The sequence below is a fragment of the Gigantopelta aegis genome, chromosome 9, assembly GCF_016097555.1.
Source record: "Gigantopelta aegis isolate Gae_Host chromosome 9, Gae_host_genome, whole genome shotgun sequence".
Lineage (NCBI taxonomy): Eukaryota > Metazoa > Mollusca > Gastropoda > Neomphalida > Peltospiridae > Gigantopelta > Gigantopelta aegis.
Window position 1 is genome coordinate 68,877,922 of NC_054707.1, and position 16,425 is coordinate 68,894,346.

A 16,425-nucleotide genomic window follows, 5' to 3' on the forward strand; every position below is an offset into this window, starting at 1 on the left:
ACGGGTAAACACACACACATGTGAAATACACCACGGGTGTATGTCTTGGTCAGGTTTTTCAGCGTTTTACGTAAACCAGTGTTAAACCTAGGTTTTGATACAACCCGGTGTTACGAAACCCAGCCATGTGAAATGCACCACGGGTGTATGTCTTGGCCAGGTTGTTCAGCGTTTTACGTAAACCAGTGTTAAACCTAGGTTTTGATATAACCCAGTGTTACGAAACCCAGCCATGTGAAATGCACCACGGGTGTATGTCTTGGTCAGGTTTTTCAGCGTTTTACGTAAACCAGTGTTAAACCTAGCTTTTGATATAACCCAGTGTTACGAAACCCAGCCATGTGAAATGCACCACGGGTGTATGTCTTGGTCAGGTTTTTCAGCGTTTTACGTAAACCAGTGTGTCACGGGGATTCTATAATTCCCGTAACCGAATAAAACACGATTATCAAAATGTCTCTCCTACTTGTATATCTATTAGATCTCTCTGTAACAGGCTGTTAAACCTAGTATGGCTCGTCTCTAGGTATGATCAGAGATACGATCTTATATAAGTATATATAATATAGCACGTTAGTTCTCTAGAAAACACAACAAAAACACAATACACTTTGGAATCTGTATTAATCTACGCTGACAAATGTACAGCCGTAGTATTAAATTAATAACAACAATAATACAACCCAGAACTGATCACTTAATTAGTTAATCTCTAGGTGTCTAGTTACACAATATGCGAATCACTTCACCGTTACACCACACCCACACGTGTGATAATTGAGAAACGCTTCTAGGAGAAGTTAATTAATAAAGGAATTACAACACCATTCCTAACTGGTTAACTTATAATTAACCCTTACTACTCGTTCAGTAACGTGTGATAATTTAGAACGCTTCTTGGGGAACTTAATTAATAAAGGAATTACAGCTCTATTCCTAACGGGTTAATTTTTAATTAACCCTAACTACTCTTCAGTAATCTTGTAACACAGAATTAATACTTATCACAATAAAGACAATAACCTACAGTGTACCTAGGGTCTTCTAGGATGACTGGCTAAGCTTTATATTACCAAATACTCATATAATGTTAGAACAATAAGTCTACGATTTACTTCGTCAGATGACCGAAGACACTGTCTAAAGAATAATGGTATAATACAGTATTAAAATATTTAAGTCACATCAATCACATCAAGGTTATACACAGAGCAGAAATGATATTTACCAAAGCCCAAACGGACTAACGTTCCTCCGGAGCCTTCCTAATCGTTCTCCTAGATATCTCTAAATCCTAGCTATTTATTCCAAAATCAGAATTGGCCTGGGGGAACAAGGCGGCACCTCACGTATCATCTCATATTTCATCTCTCCTAGCGTAGGTATTATTTCTCTCTGATCGTCAGACTACTGACGCCATCGTCGCCAAAATCACGGTCGTCGAAACCGCACTCGCAGAGGTATTACGTAACTACTCGCCACATGGCCTCCACAGCTCGCTAAGTGCATATTGGAACGCAAGATTCGCGCGAGAAGTATTACGTAACAAGTTGTCCACCTGGGCTACGGGCAATAAACTGCACACGGCACCCTAACACAATTAAAATCGCCACAGGCGAAACAAATTAAGAGCATGTACCGTGACACACCCCCCACCTCAAAAGGGATATTTCCTCTACTCTAGGAATAGGGAAATATACTACATTAAAACAAAAAGGTGCGTTAACCGACGCATACGGACATTTATAACACAGGTAATAATAAGGTGACTACCAGTAATCACACTGAGTCTCTGAGTCCCTGGTATACAAATAAAATATATATAAACGAAACAGAAATAAAGAATGTCAACACATTATCATAACGTTCAACTTCGGGACAGGGCATCAGCGATTACATTGGATGTGCCCTTGATATGTTCAATGGTAATTGGGTATTCTTGCAGAAGAAGACTCCACCTCAAAACTCTCTGGTTGGTGGCTTTCATTCTGTGAATGAAAGTAAGCGGATTATGATCAGTAAAGACCACCACTTGGTGTACTGCCGATTTCACGTAGATCTGAAAATGCTTCAGAGCTTGTACCATGGCCAAAGCTTCCTTCTCTATAGTGGAATAGTTCACCTGGTGTTTGTCAAACTTTTTTGAGAAGAAACTTACAGGATGGTCCAGTCCATTTTCGTCTTCCTGGAACAGCACAGCTCCAGCTCCCACGTCACTTGCATCCACAGCTAGCTTGAACGGCATTCGGTAGTCTGGTGCTGCCATCACGGGAGACGAGGAGAGCATCTGCTTGAGACGGTTAAATGACGTCTCGCATTCCTCTGACCACTGGAACTTCGTTTCCTTTTTTAGCAGAGAGGTGATGGGGGCCGCTACCGTCGCAAATCTAGCGCAGAAACGACGATAATAACCGGCCATGCCAAGGAACCGGCGAACTTCACGACGGTTGGTCGGTGCAGGGTACTGGCTGATGCTTAGGGTCTTGGCCTGCAGTGGGGCGACGCAACCATGTCCGACAGTATGACCTAAGTAGGTCACTGAAGCTCTCACGAATTCGCATTTGCCCAGGTTCACCGTCAAGTTAGCTTTCTGTAGGCGACTGAATATTAGTTGTAACCCGGTTAAATGTTCATCCCAAGTGTCGGTGGCTAACACCACATCGTCCAGATACACGCTGACGTTTTCTAAATCAGATAACACCTGGTTCATCATCCTTTGAAAGGCAGCAGGAGCAGTCTTCAAACCAAACGGCATCACTCGGAATTGGAAGAGGCCGTCAGGTGTGATGATCGCCAGAATGTCTTTAGCTTCCTCCGTTAACGGAATGGCATAAAAACCCTTCAGTAGGTCCAATTTGGTGATGTACTGCGCGTGTCCAACTCGGTCGATGCAATCGTCAAGGCGGGGTAGCGGGTAGGCATCTGCCTTGATGAGTTGATTCACGCGACGTAGGTCAGCGCACACCCGGAAACTGTTATCTCCCTTTTGAATCAGAATAACAGGTGATGCCCACTGACTGTTTGATGGTTCCAGAATGTCGTGTTCCAACATGTAATCTATCTCCTTTTTTAGTGCCGCGCGTTTTACAGGATTTATCCGATAGGCATTCTGTCGAATCGGTGTAGCGTTGGGTTCCAAGCGCACATCCTGGATTAAGGTATTGGTGACCGTTGGAAAGTCCTGACAAATGGAAACATTGTCTTGTATCAACGTAGTCAGCTTTGCTCGCTGGGGGCTGTCAAGGTGCTGTAGATAAGAACTCAAGTCTGCAAGAATCTGGCTGTTGGTTAACTTGATCTCAGCAGTCTGGACGTCATCACAGGAAATTGAGTGACTCTCAATTTGGACAGGCAACACTGGAACTATCGGCAGTCTGTCAAAATAACCTTTTAGCAAATTGATGTGACAATACCTACTTTTCCTAACCCTATCAGGAGTGTTTATCACATACCCTGTCTCATTAACCCGTTTGTGCACAACATAGGGACCGAAATACCTGTTCTGTAATGAACCCCGTTTAATGGGAAGGTACAGCAGCACTTTATCCCCTGGTTTAAATTCCCGACTCTTAGCCTTCCTATCAAACACTGATTTTATTTTGCTCTGAGCATAGCTCAGATGCTTCCTAGCCAGTTCGGTCGCCTGCCACAACCTATCTCTAACTCTGCCTACATAAATCAGCAGGTTTTCGGCATTATCCTTGTCTAACCAACTATCTTTTACCAATTTGAGAGGGCCTCGGGCTGAATGCCCATAGACCAACTCAAATGGGGTGAATCCTAAGGATTCTTGCTTAGCATCCCGTGCTGCGAACAACACGAAAGGAATTGACTGGTCCCAGTCAGTACCATTGTCGAAACAATGGCAGCGGAGCATACTTTTCATGCTCTGGTGGAAACGTTCTATGGCGCCCTGGCTCTCAGGGTGGAATGCAGCAGAACGAATCTGTTGTATATCTAACATAGACAGTACTTGCTGGATTAACTTGCTCATAAAGTTCGTACCCCGGTCGCTTTGAATTTCACCTGGTAACCCTGTGTACGTAAAGTACTTAAGCAGCGCACTAGCTACAACCGACGCAGTAACCTTCCTTAAGGGAATCGCCTCTGGAAAACGCGTAGTTAAGCACATAATTGTTAACAAGAATTGGTTGCCTGAACGCGTTTTCGGTAATGGCCCAACGACATCTATCAACACTTTTGAAAAGGCTTCCCCAACTATGGGAACCTTCTGCAGGGGATAGGGAGGAATTAGCTGATTTGGTTTGCCCACAACCTGACACACACGACATGACATACAATGCTTACTGACATCTGCAAACATTCCCTTCCAATAAAACTCTGAGGCAAGTTTACTATGAGTTTTATTCCGCCCTAAGTGGCCAGCAAACACGTCCGCATGTGCTAAAAGTAACAATGACGGACGGTACTTAGAGGGCACCACAATTCTACATCTTGTCACACATTCCTCACTATCAGGCACAACCTTTTCCACACTCTTATTCATTAACACTCCCATGTCCATATAATACCCTGACATCTGATCCTTCATCTCACCCTCAGTTAACAATGTAGTGCGAGCTGCCAACAAACTTGGATCAGCTCCCTGCTCTAGGATTAACTCTTGTCTATTACAAGGTAAGTCCCCCCTATCAAACACGACTGGTTCATTTCCCCTCTGCGGGAGATCAACAGGTTCCACCACATTTAATTCCTCGGTGGACTTATCTACCATATTATTGATAACCTCATCCACTCCAATTTCATGGCTAACACACGTATCAGACAAATCACAAATATCCCCTGGGTCTCGTGCTAACCTACTGGCCATAGCCCTAGTCATTACACACGCAGGATATCTAGTCTCATCAACCTCACACTCTTCTATGGGTAAAGGGCTGTCTTCAATTAACAATTGGTCACATTGAGGCTGACAACATTGACTAGTCAAATCATTACCCAACAAAACTCCTATGTTTCCAAAAGGCAAGTCCTTCACAACACCCATAATGACTGGTCCCGTCACAAACTTCGAACACAAGAAAACCTTATGTAACCTGACAACCATATTTTCTCCAGTAACCGAGGTTAAGGCCAAACTACGTCCTATGTCTGAATTTTCAATACCAGCTAAAGACTCTTGCGTTATCAGACTCTGACTACACCCGGTATCTCTATAGATTGATATTGCCTTAGGACACAACTCTTGTTTCACATCACAAACCATACCCGTGGACACATACGGGTTTACTTTCTCTGCCATGGGACTAACCATTAACTCTCTCGCTAACGGAGCTGACCTCACTAAACCGACCACTTGCGCATTATCGCGTTTCCTTTTAAAACAGTCCCCGATAAGATGGTTATCCTTTTTACAGTAACTGCAATGTGGACGAAAAGTTCGTGCATTGGCTGATAATGCAGGTCTATCCTTACTTTGCCCACCAGGTACATTCCTGGCCTGACTAGCTGACCAACTAGATGACTCTCCCCGATAGTTACTTTCCCGGGAAAAACCTGGCTGAAATTTCTTCTTATCACCCTGTTGTAAAGAGCTACCCTGTACTGCCTGAGCTTTGTGTATTAACACGTAATCATCTGCCACTATGCCTGCCTCCTCTATCTTTTTGACATTACGATCCTCTAAATGAATACGTAGGCTAACTGGTAATCCATTTTTAATGTCCTGTAAGATCAACAACTCCCGTAACTCGGTATATGACTCTACCTGATGAGAAACAACCCATTTATCAAACATCCCTGCCTTCTTAGCCACAAACTCACTATAAGACTGACCCTGCGTTTTTCTCAACTCGCTATACCGTAAACGATAATCCTCGGGTCGTAATTCATAAGCCCTCAACACTGCAGCCTTAACTAAGTCGTACTGACTTGCTCGCTCATCACTCGTTGAATTATAAGCTATACTAGCCTTCCCCTTAAACTTAGACACGGCTAACAATGTCCACTTAGACTGCGGCCAATTTAGCTGCTTAGCGGCCCGTTCAAAAAGTTGGAAGAACATATCTACCTCCTCGATCATCAAATACCGGCACTGATCTATAAGCCTCCGACATGTTAAAACCATTTCTGCCTTCTCGTCTGACTTCTTCTGTATTCAACTTTAACTCATGTTCCACTTTTAATTTTGCTAACTGGAATTCTCTATCCCTATCTCTCTCTTCTCTCTCTCTCTCTCTCTCTCTCTCTCTTCTCTATCCCTCTCTCTATCTTCTCTATCTCTACCTTCTCTCTCTATCTCTATCTCTATCTCTCTATCTCTCTCTTCTCTCTCTCTTCTCTCTCCCTCTCTCCCTATCTTCTTTTTCTCTATCTCTATCTTCTCTTTCTCTCTCCCTCTCTCTATCCAATGCACGTTCCTCTCTTTCGTACTCAAGCTTTTTAAAAGCTAATTGTTGTTCCACACTTAACTCATTTATCTCTATCTCTGGAACAATCTCACTGTCTTCCATAGCAGGCCTATCACCAAAAACTTCCTGGATAATAATTGTCTTTATATCACCTAAGGTTTTAGCTGATGTTAAATCAATTTCTCGCTCACCCGCGATTTCAACTAACTCGGCCTTACGTGCTCGCTTAATCTCCACTACACTGAGCGTAGGCCTATCCAGCAAATTCTTATCCATGTTTAGATATGACGCACTTAATATTAATTAATTTTCTAGTGAACAACGTGCTACTTCTGGTTAATTTGTAAAATTAATTTATAAAGCCCCCATTTACAAACAATACTTTTTTAAATATGCATGACCCGTTTCAGATCCCGGACAAGCCCCGAATTTTCTACTCCTGTCACAGGGATTCTATAATTCCCGTAACCGAATAAAACACGATTATCAAAATGTCTCTCCTACTTGTATATCTATTAGATCTCTCTGTAACAGGCGGTTAAACCCTAGTATGGCTCGTCTCTAGGTATGATCAGAGATACGATCTTATATAAGTATATATTATTATAGCACGTTAGTTCTCTAGAAAACACAACCATAACACAATACACTTTGGAATCTGTATTAATCTACGCTGACAAATGTACAGCCGTAGTAGTAAATTAATAACAGCAATAATAACAACCCAGAACTGATCACTTAATTAGTTAATCTCTAGGTGTCTAGTTACACAATATGCGAATCACTTCACCGTTACACCACACCCACACGTGTGATAATTGAGAAACGCTTACAGGAGAAGTTAATTAATAAAGGAATTACAACACCATTCCTAACTGGTTAATTTTTAATTAGCCCTTACTACTCGTTCAGTAACGTGTGATAATTGAGAAACGCTTGCAGGGGAACTTAATTAATAAAGGAATTACAGCTCTATTCCTAACGGGTTAATTTTTAATTAACCCTTAACTACTCTTTCAGTAATCTGTAACACAAAATTAATACTGGTACCTATCACAATAAAGACAATAACCTACAGTGTACCTAGGGTCTTCTAGGATGACTGGCTAAGCTTTATATTACCAAATACTCATATAATGTTAGAACAAAAAGTCTACGATTTACTTCGTCAGATGACCGAAGACACTGTCTAAAGAATATTGGTATAATACAGTATTAAAATATTTAAAGTCACATCAATCACATCAAGGTTATACACAGAGCAGAAATGATATTTACCAAGTCCTAACGGACTACGTTCCCAGGAAGCTTCCTAATTCGTTCTCCTAGATATCTCTAAATCCTAGCTATTTATTCCAAAATCAGAATTGGCCTGGGGGAACAAGGCGGTACCTCACGTATCATCTCATATTCTACCTCGGTATATTTCTCTCTGATCGTCCGTCTGACTGTCGCCAGTCGTCGCCATCACGGTTGTAAAAACCGCACTCGCAGAGGTATTACGTAACTACTCGCCACATGGCCTCCGCAGCTGGACTAAGTGCATATTGGAATGTCCGATCGAGGACGGTCGCGCAGAAGTCTTACGTAACAAGTTGCCCATCTGGGCTACGGGCAATAAACTGCACACGGCCCTCTAACACAATTAAAATCGCCACAGGCGAAACAAATTTAAGAGCATGTACCGTGACAAAGATCATTGATCGAAATTATGCATACTACTCCAGGGCTCGAACTTAATTTTCATGCTTACATCCAATTAAGGTTCATGCACGCTGTCCTGAGCTATCTGCCCAGGACAGAGGGTTAGTGGTTTATTAGTAGTGGTTAGTGAGAGAAAATCGGTGTACACATTGTCCTTACACTTACCCATTGAGTCTTAAACTCGCTCTGGGTGGGAGCCGGTATCAAGTACTATACCTATACCAGCCTTAAGTTCGTTGACTTAACCACTACGCGACCGAAGCAGGTATTGACTTTGTGTATAATACACTCCACTAGTAAATATAGGATATTAAACGAGCTTCCATTTCGTATCATGTTTATGTCCCGAGTGAAATAATTTTCAGTTCTCACCAGCTGTAGCGAGTGTGAATGAAAATTATTTCACGAGGGACATAACATGATACGAAATGGTAGCGAGTTTAATATCCTATTTATTACACATAATCGATCTTAATTATATCACTCTGCTCGTTTGGTTGACGTAACGCAGAGGCTAGCGGAATTTCCCATTCTTACCTTCACAGAATAAACCAGATATCCGGTGTCATTAGCTAGTTATTCTATTTCTCTCTATATATACACAGACGCCGTAAGTAACAAATATGGCAACCTTTATTATGGTTGTATAAAAACCTTTTTATGGAATTCATCTTTGTACACACTATTTAGCATGAGCGTGTATGGTAGTCGACTGGACCGTAGCGCAAAAGAGCCTTACGAAATTTGGCATTTGATAAGTACAAAGAAGGCAGTTGGCATGCAGTACAAATCATAAACGGACAAGCGGTCAGAATGATGGGAAACTGTTAAAATGACCATAATCATTTTGTATAGGGTCGTCGGGTTTCTTCGTGTAGTGTTAGTACTGGTTAAGTTTAATAACATGTAAGTTTAATGTCATGAATGGACTCGAGAATAATCAAACTAAAGCTCTGTGGCATCAGATTTAGAAAAAACTAAATGTATTTCAGACACAGTACTTAGCTTGCAACCATTTGCTGTATAAAAAATCAATTACCTGTATTATTATTATTATTGATTTCTAATACATGTGTATGTAAAAATCATTTACCTGTATTATTATCGATTTCCAATACATGTATATAAAAATCAATTACCGGTAGTATTACTGATTTCTAATATATGTATATAAAAATCATTTACCTGTAGTATTATTGATTTTTAATACATGTGTATACAAAAATCATTTGCACGTATTATTTTGATTTCTAATACATATCATATGTATGTAAAAATCAATTACCTGTAGTATTATTGATTGATTATTATTATTTTATAATTGAGATTGTGCTATCTTGGTCGCCTGGGTATTTGCTTGGATCAGTGGCATACAAATATCATGCATTTTAATAAACAGTATTATTCCTCAGAACAGGACGGGACGAAGCCTAGTGGTAAAGTGATCGCTTGATGCGCGGTCAGGTTGGGATCGACCAGTGGGCATATCGGGCTATTTGTCGTTCCAGCAAGTGTACCACAGCTGGTATATCAAATACCGTGGTATGTGCTATCCAGTCTGTGGGATGGTGCATATAAAAGATCCCTTGCTACTAATAGAAAAGTGTAACAGGCTTCCTTTCTAAGAATATACGTCAACATTACCAAATGTTTGACATCCAATAGCTGTAGTAGTGTCGTTAAACAAAACAAACTTTAATTCATCAGAACCGGAACCTCGGGATATTTAGAATCCCCTCAAAATTAGGACGCTTTTCACTGTCCCTTTTCAAACATTGAACAAAACCTCTCGAAACCTAATACCTCATAAAATCCAGTCTAGGATTGATCCCCGTCGGTGGACCCATTGCACTATTTCTCGTTCCAGCCTGTGCTCCACAACTGATGTAACAAAGGCCATGGTATGTACTATTCTGTCTGTGGGATGGTGCATATAAAAGATCCCTTGCTGCTAACCGAAAAGAGTAGCCCATAAAGTGGCGACAGTGTGTTTCCTTTTTATATATCTATGTGGTCCTTAGCCATATGTCTAACATTATATAACCGTAAATAAAATGTGTTGAGTGCGTCGTTAAATAAAACATTTCCTTCCTTCATAAAATCCAACTTTTTACAGATTTTGGAGGGCGTACAATCCTGTACGCCTGTCAAAAAACACGTAACGAATTTATTACGTTTTAGATCTTTGTTTTATAATTAAACTAAACGTACACTAACAGTCAAACTTTTAAATGAAGTACACACACATTTTGAGTTTAATAACATAACATCAAATTCCTCAAAATATATTGGATTTTTTTGTTAACAAATAACTATACAAGGTATTAATGCTTTTTTGTTAGCTGTTCGGGTATCAAGATTGTCAACAAGGATTCCGGATGCTTTTACCCTGAAATCGTGGTTCGCAAAGGGAGACAATTCTTAGCGCCTTATTATCTTGCGTGTTTTAACGTTTATGATTATGCTGTAATCGTATCGAGAAAACAACATTGAGCACCCGCAGCTGAACACAAATATTTGTCGTGTTGTACTAACTTGTAAAACCTGTGAAAAAGCATGTCAAGTCATTACTTAAAATATGTTCTTGGTAATTTGCCCAAGTTCTAACACGGTAACAGATTACGCAATGCTATATTCTTGCATTAGTTTTTAATACGCGAAAAACTACAATCTAGCACATTTTTTAGCCAAACGTGCTCGAGAAATCTTCATATATATATACTGTTAAAAATATGTAGGGGATATTCCATTTCAAATATCAATAATTATAGAATGAAATGAGATATAAATCGCAAGAGAACTCCGTGTTACAACTGGCGTCATAGTGATTTCCAGAACCCAGCTGCATATTGTTCGTGGGAGGGTCACTGGGTATTACTACCGTGACAACATCTTTGCACCGATCGTTGTGCCCTTCGCACGTCGGGCTGGACGCCATTTTGTTTTTCAGGACGACAACGCCCATGCTCACTGGAGTCTACTGGTCACTGCGTATCTGCAGCAACAGAACATCACCACACTACCGTCGCCAGCCCTAAGCCCAGACCTTTCACCCATTGAGCACATGTGGGACATCATCGGATGACATCTCCGAGAACGTCAGCGTCAGCGTCAGTCAACCAACTTGGCTGAATTAGGCGACGCTCTCCAAAAGGAATGGAACAGGATCCCCCAGATTCGTGCGTGCTTGGCGAACCGCAGTGAGTTTACCCGTGACTAGAGCAAATATTGAAAAAGCACCACCCCTGTTGCCTATCTGTGTCTCCTCCGGACCTACATCATTATCCTGGCTATAATATTTAATGTCGATCCCTTGTCACATGAGTACTTGTGTTTCACCATTAATTAATATTGCAATAAAAATGAACACCTCTCTGTTATATTTAAATATCCCCTACTTATTTTGAACAGGTGATGTGCTGCTGTGGATGGGTCATTTGTTTACAAGCTAACAAGCACGTGCATATCAGCATACATTTCAGGTGAGATCCGTGCCACGAATAAACGGACGCAAAGTGCGGTTTGAAGTTTATACCCTTACATAGCGATTTAGGTGATCTGAACTGTTCCTTTTGTGTGAGAACACTATGGCAAGTCGAAGATTGTCTGATGCCACGAAATGGCAGATTATTGGTATGCATAACACTGGTATGTCACGCAGAGAGATTGGCAGACGATTGAATATTAACCATACTGTCATCAGTCGTTAGATTAAAAAACATGCCCAAACTCACAATGTCACGGTTAGGCCAAGATCTGGACAACCGAGGCAGACTGATGCCCGTGAAGATCGGGTCCTAGTACGGCTTGCAAGACGATCCCCATTGACCAACAGCAGAGTGCTAAGAACCCGATGGAGAACAAATAGCAGGGTGTCCATATCCACTGTCAGGAGCAGGATGCATGCTGCTGGGATGAGAGCTAGGAGACCAATCAGCTTCCGCTACTCACTCCACATTACAATCAGGAACGTCTGAGGTGGTGCGCCGCAAGAGCCCATGCAATATAACCTAAGAACCCGGAGAAGGGTACACTGGTCAGATGAATTCTGTTCCTGCTCCACACGACGGACGGTCGGACTCGAGTATGGAGATCTGGATGCAAGGCCTAATAGCAGATAGTTTATGCTGTGATGGTATGATTCCTACATTGTGTTACGTGTTCAAATTCATGCTGTTGTTTCTTACACATCACAGGAACACGAGTATAGGCGTGCGCTGCAACAGCTTGTTCTGAATGTGCACGTAAAACCCTATGACCTGACCTGACACGGGTATCACACAGATGAAGGGAGCTCGACGCGATAAGACGTGTTTAACAGATTGTGCACACCACTTAGGCGCCGTTCTTGAACAAAGGAATAAGGTTGGCGATTTAATTTCTTCCTAATAGTCATTTTGCATCTGTACTCTGTATTCATTTGTATTCATTTGGTTTCAGTCCTGACCTGTAGTATCTACTTGTTTTTTTCTGACTACTTGTGTGTACATTACTTTTGCGATTGACTGTAGGATAATTAATTAGCCTATTTTTAAATACATAACACCAACTTTTTAGTCTAGCCTAGTCTTAAACCAGTCAAACAATGGAAACATTAACAGAGAACATAGTTAGTCAAGATAACGGGACTAACCCAACCATGCCTGAAAATTGCGAAATAAGGCCTGAAATAGAGACCACAAATGACAAGACAACAACTGACTAGGTCCCCCCCCACCCCCACCAACACCCATGACTATGACCACTGACCCACGCAACACCGAAGCGGAGGTGCTGTCGTAGGGTCAGCTAACAACCAGGACGTTGACCCAGACGTGGAGTTTGTGTCCACAAACTCTCAAATCAACGCCATTTCCCATGCCTTCAACCTAGCGGTAAAATCAGTTTCTAAAACCGGTATCAATATCCCCCGCAGCTCTTCCAAACGAAAGGGCTCACCCAACCTCAGTCAAGAAATCAACCCCGAGGATAGTGACAATGAATCAGATATCCACCCCGAGGTGGTGGTTAAAAATAGGTTTCAAGTGTTAGGCAGTGACAAAAAACCAGAACCCATCCGTGCCATCCGTGCCAACAAAAAGGCTAAATTTCTCACGTCGCGAGTCTCCAGTAAACCGGGACTTCGCTAAGTTTTGTTCGATGGGCTTAACCCAACATTCTTCGAGTACGTTTTCTGGCAACAGGCCATAACAAAAATACAGACCAAAAAACAACAACTAGGAGTCCCCGATATCATGTACCACGCCCAACTTGCAAACGGGGATACCTTTATTAAAGGGATAGAAAGTGCTCTTAAAGCCCTCGGATCCCAACTCCAAGTAAACGCGGATCCTAAATCCACAAAAACCTCACTAGTCCAGCTCGTGCCGGTGACCGTTGCCCCGGGGGCAACCTCCATGTTCACCAGCGCGAAACCAAAACAGGTGGATAAAGCCTTAGGCAAAAACACAAAGCAAAGCAGCTAGCCAGGTGAGGATGATACCAAGTTTAACGTGCCCATATACCACTAGGGTTTCGAACACGCCCATCCCGAGTCCGACCTCCGATAAGATCGGTGGCCTGACTCGGGATGGGGAGGGGGGGGGGGGGGGGGGGGTGAAAATGGGCAGAATTTTGAAAATAGCAATTAGTAAAAAAGTTAATAGAATAAATAAAAAAAATAAAAAGGTTACAAGCCAAAAATAAAAAGAATTGACTGCTCGGCCGAATATTTACATAATTTGGAGCATTTTAGAAGGACAGTCCAAAACTAAATAAGAGAAAGAAGAGAGGATCGGACTATTTAATAATATTAAAAAAAGAAGTAATTTCGACATAAAATTTTGAACGCAGATCTAAAAGTTTAAAGTCCGATCGATATGTCCACGCGAGTGGCCTCGTTAAGGCCGTTTGGGTGCACAGCTTAAAGGGACGAGATGGGTTGCATCCCGTCAAGAAAACCCCTAGATTGACAGTCGATAGACGTTGAAAAAAAAAAAAAAGTTTGTTTTATTTAACGACGCCGCTAGAGCACATTGATTTTTAATCTTATCATCGGCTATTGGACGTCAAACATATGGTCATTCTGACACTGTTTTTTAGAGGAAACCCGCTGTCGCCACATAGGCTACTCTTTTACGACAGGCAGCAAGGGATCTTTTATTTGCGCTTCCCACAGGCAGGATAGCACAAACCATGGCCTTTGTTGAACCAGTTATGGATCACTGGTCGGTGCAAGTGGTTTACACCTACCCATTAAGCCTTGCGGAGCACTCACTTAGGGTTTGGAGTCGGTATCTGGATTAAAAATCCCATGCCTCGACTGGGATCCGAACCCAGTACCTACCAGCCTGTAGACCGATGGCCTGCCACGACGCCACCGAGGCCGGTCGATAGACGTTGAAGGTTTAGTGCTCTGCTGAAATACAGATCTTGAGAAGCCGGATCCGTCTGAACGAGAGAGAGTATCAGACTAGGGTATAGTCCAGTCGTCATGGGTTGGTATAGTGGTGCGGACGGGCCCGACTCCGGAGGATACGAGATGGCATCACTATAAAGCAAGGTAAAGTCTAGAAAAAGAGTAGTAGGGGCCGACCCCGCTTCCTGTTTCTTCTTAGAGTGGGGCGGTCAATATTCCAGTGCTGCTAGGACAGGCTCGGACATGTGGCCTCAGACCACAATTAATTTCGCTATATGTTTCTATATAGCCTTAGTGGCTATAACATTTTTATTAATATCAGCAGGCCCGTGAAGTTTTGTATGTACCTTTGCCTGCATGGGGGACACATGCCCTGAAAAGGACAACCCTGTTGTCCAGCTCTTTCTCCCAGCATATTGGTTTAAACAGACACACCCTCTAAACCAGGCCGGAGTACACCCATTTCACACAAAAAGCACTACTTTTGCATGGGCCGGAATTACCACAAACAAGTCTTCAATGTCAGCAAGTTACACATGTCTACAAACTACATGCTATCCCCTGTCACTTCAGTCAAACAGTTGCCACTTCACAGCTGTCTGCCATGAAATAATCACAGTCAAACAGCAGACTACTTGCGCGGTGAAACAACCAAATGGGAAGATAACTGTAATCTGATGCCATGTAGAGACTAAACGCGAACAACCGTGGGGTTTTGCAGAATGGCCGTCATACGAGTCACGAAAAAACCCAAGTCGACAGTCAAACGGAGAAATGACGTGGGGGCAAGGAATCTCGCTAAAAAGAATCCATCCTGGTGGTGCAGACTGTCGAAACGAGAAGCGTTCCAGCGTTCAATCAGTTCCAATGGCCGCATACATCCCAGTAGTAAACTTCATTTCGCTGACAAAAACAACGAAACGAAGGACCCCCAAGTCGAGCACACGAAAGCAGTGTGCACAAGCGAAACAAACACGTCTTACCGCGTGGAGCTCCAGACTGGGAATGAGCTAGCCAGAGTATTCACTCAACCATAAAAAGCCAAATTAACAAATCCCCAGCTAGCAAAAAACGAGATTTTACCAATCAACCCAGTAAAACAAACAAACAAAGAAGGAAACACGCTGGTCCATAAAGCCACTCAGGCGAACCAAACTCCAAAGACACCTGCAACATTCAGCTGTCAAATCATAAGAGCGGACAGTGCAGGCCTAACAGAAGGCGCGACGTCCACCGGCAAGACACCATTCATCTTCAGTAACCACCCATGCGTGTGCTGTAACCTCACCGTGGTGCAGGGGTGTAACATTCTCTTTGAGAATGGCCAATACAGCACAAAATTGAAGTTTTGAGTAAAATTCAGTATCCGTAAAATTCTGTGATATTTGTGTTTTTGCACAGTTCTTTACACTGTTTTTGTTTAAGTCTTGAATTTTTATATTGATGTTGATTTATTTTATTTATTTGCATTACCATAGTTTGACACCCAATAGCCGATGTATTTTTCGTGCTGGGGTGTCATTAAACATTCATTCATTCCTTCAGTAACCAACAAGCCGGTACTGACGTAACAGACAACATGACGTCCGCCACTAAGCAACCTGGCGCAACAGGTAGCAAGCCGAACCATCAAAACGACTCCAACTCAGGTAAAAAAGCCAGTCCCTTGTTCAGAGTAGTTGCTAACAAGAACATTTGCAATAGAAAAGTTAGGAGCCCAGTAAAACACACCAAATCACTGGCAGCTGCGTCCTTCGTCAAAACTAAAATAAATAAACCATCTCAACCAGAAAAAGAGTCAAGATAACCAGTCAAACCACCAAAGTGCCCAATAAGGTAGTGAACCAACCCACTAACAACACCTCAGTGTCCCCTGGGCCATTTTATAAAGAGGTGACCACCAAGGCCACTGGTAGCTTGAAGCACCAGCCACAACACTACCCCACCAACTAA

General features: G+C 42.3%; 2 protein-coding genes across 2 annotated transcripts in view; both read left to right on the plus strand.

Annotated features, from left to right (window-relative positions):
• Positions 1-13,204, plus strand: part of LOC121381714 (cell surface hyaluronidase-like) — a 34,592-nt gene extending 21,388 nt beyond the window's left edge. Inside the window, exon 19 of the mRNA XM_041511061.1 lies at positions 12,858-13,204. Coding sequence (XP_041366995.1) covers positions 12,858-13,204 — 347 coding nt within the window. The remainder of the gene's footprint in view (positions 1-12,857) is intronic.
• A 105-nt stretch (positions 13,205-13,309) lies between these two features.
• The window catches only part of LOC121381715 (macrophage mannose receptor 1-like), a 16,081-nt gene continuing 12,965 nt past the window's right edge, over positions 13,310-16,425 (plus strand). Inside the window, exon 1 of the mRNA XM_041511062.1 lies at positions 13,310-13,527. Within this exon, the coding sequence (XP_041366996.1) occupies positions 13,310-13,527 (218 nt within the window). The remainder of the gene's footprint in view (positions 13,528-16,425) is intronic.